Here is a 1,612-nt window from a genome sequence, read left to right as displayed (position 1 = left end):
TATTTTGCTGAATTTTATTTAATCAAAAATATTTCTTCCAGATAGACAAAGGAAATATAATTTACACAGTGGCGATGGAAAAATACATCTACATTTATGTACAACAACATAACATGTTTAGTCTTTGGTCTCAAAACACTTTTCGCATTTTACTGCAAACTTCGGGAATTAATGATTCAAATCCCTGAGGGTTGAAACTTTTAAGTGCAAAAGACGCGGAAAATGTCTCTGATTTCTGTCTGAACTTCCGGTTAGAGAATTTCATGCGTGGAGTAACAGGACGGAATATACAGTCCGTTTCTGGAAGCCCACTCAGCCCACAGTTTTCCAACTTGGGAGCTGCTTGGGTGGAAAGTATTGTCCGAGGGTTTCTTCACCGGTTCCGAGGTGGCGGTCTCTGCCAGGGACCATATTTTGGGCTTTTGACTAACAATATTCTCTTTGCTCTCCAATGGTGAAGGCGTTTGCTCCGACTCCTTCTTATCAGCTTTGACAAGTGCAACCTGGCTCTCTTCATGCTCGCGGTGCAGCTGCTCCAAACGCGCATCCACAGGTGCCGAGCTGCCCAGCGCGCCGGCGGCTTCCTCCTCGGTGTCTGCATGCTCACCCTGCGGCTCCGTCTCATCCCGCTCGTCCAAATGACATTTCTGCAGGGGGCTCTCGTCTTCCTCACTCTCACCCTCCTGCTCCTCATCCTCCTCGTCTGATTTCCCCTTAGACGCCCAGCTGACCCTGTTCTCTTTCTTCAGGCGTCGCCTTGCGTTGGCGAACCACGTAGAAACCTGCGTGAGGCTCATTTTGGTGATGATGGCGAGCATGATCTTCTCGCCTTTGGTGGGATACGGGTTCTTCAGATGCTCGTTCAGCCAGGCCTTGAGCGCCCCGGTGCTCTCTCGAGTGGCCACTTTGGCGACCCTACCGGGGTCTTCCACTGTCCCGGCACGGTATGGCGGGTAGAAAGGTCCACCTCGTGCCAGGAGCGCGTGATGGTAGGTAGAGGTGGCCTTCAAGTCGAAACCGTTGTTCTGAAAAAAAGAGATAACGAACTTTTAGAGCCAGCGCTAAAGAATCGCATCTCTGCGTAATTACGCACGGCGATGCCCACTCTCGAGCAGAGCGCACAATTATAGGCAGGGAACTCTTAATTGCTCATATATCGTTGGAATTAATATCAAACTAGTGCAAATCATATGAGGCAAACTTTTGAAAATGAAATTAATTGTGCTTGAAAGTTATAGTTTACTCATCTTTTAATTTATAACTATATCGCAGGACAATAAAAAATCTTTGAGATTGTAACGCAATCATTAAATTACAGTGTAAAATGTGAATTCTGTCCGGCTACATCATAAATCACATTCAGCTTGAGCTTACCAGCTGTGAGATGTGCCTGTGGTGCGGATATGGGATGAAGTTGTATCCCTGTAGTCCTGAATATGCGATGGGAACTCCGGCTGCCATCGCTGCCAGATGCTGCGCTTGCTGCTGCTGCTGCACACCGGCGGGGCATCCCAGCACCGGTATCTGGTATCCAGTCGGCATGCTGATGTTGTTCCTCTCCAAGAAGAAGTTGCCAAATCCAGATTGTGATGCGGGCATCCTTCCTGCGTCC

At 48.3% G+C, this 1,612-nt stretch overlaps 1 protein-coding gene across 1 annotated transcript; it reads right to left on the bottom strand.

The window, feature by feature from the left end:
• irx7 (iroquois homeobox 7) lies at positions 1-1,612 on the bottom strand. Its single transcript, XM_030055973.1, has 2 exons — positions 1,375-1,612; positions 1-1,025 (listed from the first exon to the last, which is right to left on the bottom strand). The coding sequence occupies exons 1-2, from the start codon at positions 1,597-1,599 to the stop codon at positions 252-254; spliced, it is 999 nt and encodes a 332-aa protein (XP_029911833.1). The 5' UTR covers positions 1,600-1,612; the 3' UTR covers positions 1-251.

Source organism: Myripristis murdjan, chromosome 7 (assembly GCF_902150065.1).
Source record: "Myripristis murdjan chromosome 7, fMyrMur1.1, whole genome shotgun sequence".
In the NCBI taxonomy this organism is placed as follows: Eukaryota; Metazoa; Chordata; class Actinopteri; order Holocentriformes; family Holocentridae; genus Myripristis; species Myripristis murdjan.
Note: the sequence above shows the minus strand (reverse complement) of the source record. Positions and strands in the feature narration are given on the sequence as shown.

Coding starts and splice junctions, on each gene's coding strand:
- irx7 (XM_030055973.1), bottom strand. CDS start 1,599: ATGCCCGCATCACAATCTGGATTTGGCAACTTCTTCTTGGAGAGGAAC. Junction 1,026..1,374: donor ACAGGCACATCTCACAGCTG/GTAAGCTCAAGC, acceptor TCTTTTTTTCAG/AACAACGGTTTCGACTTGAA.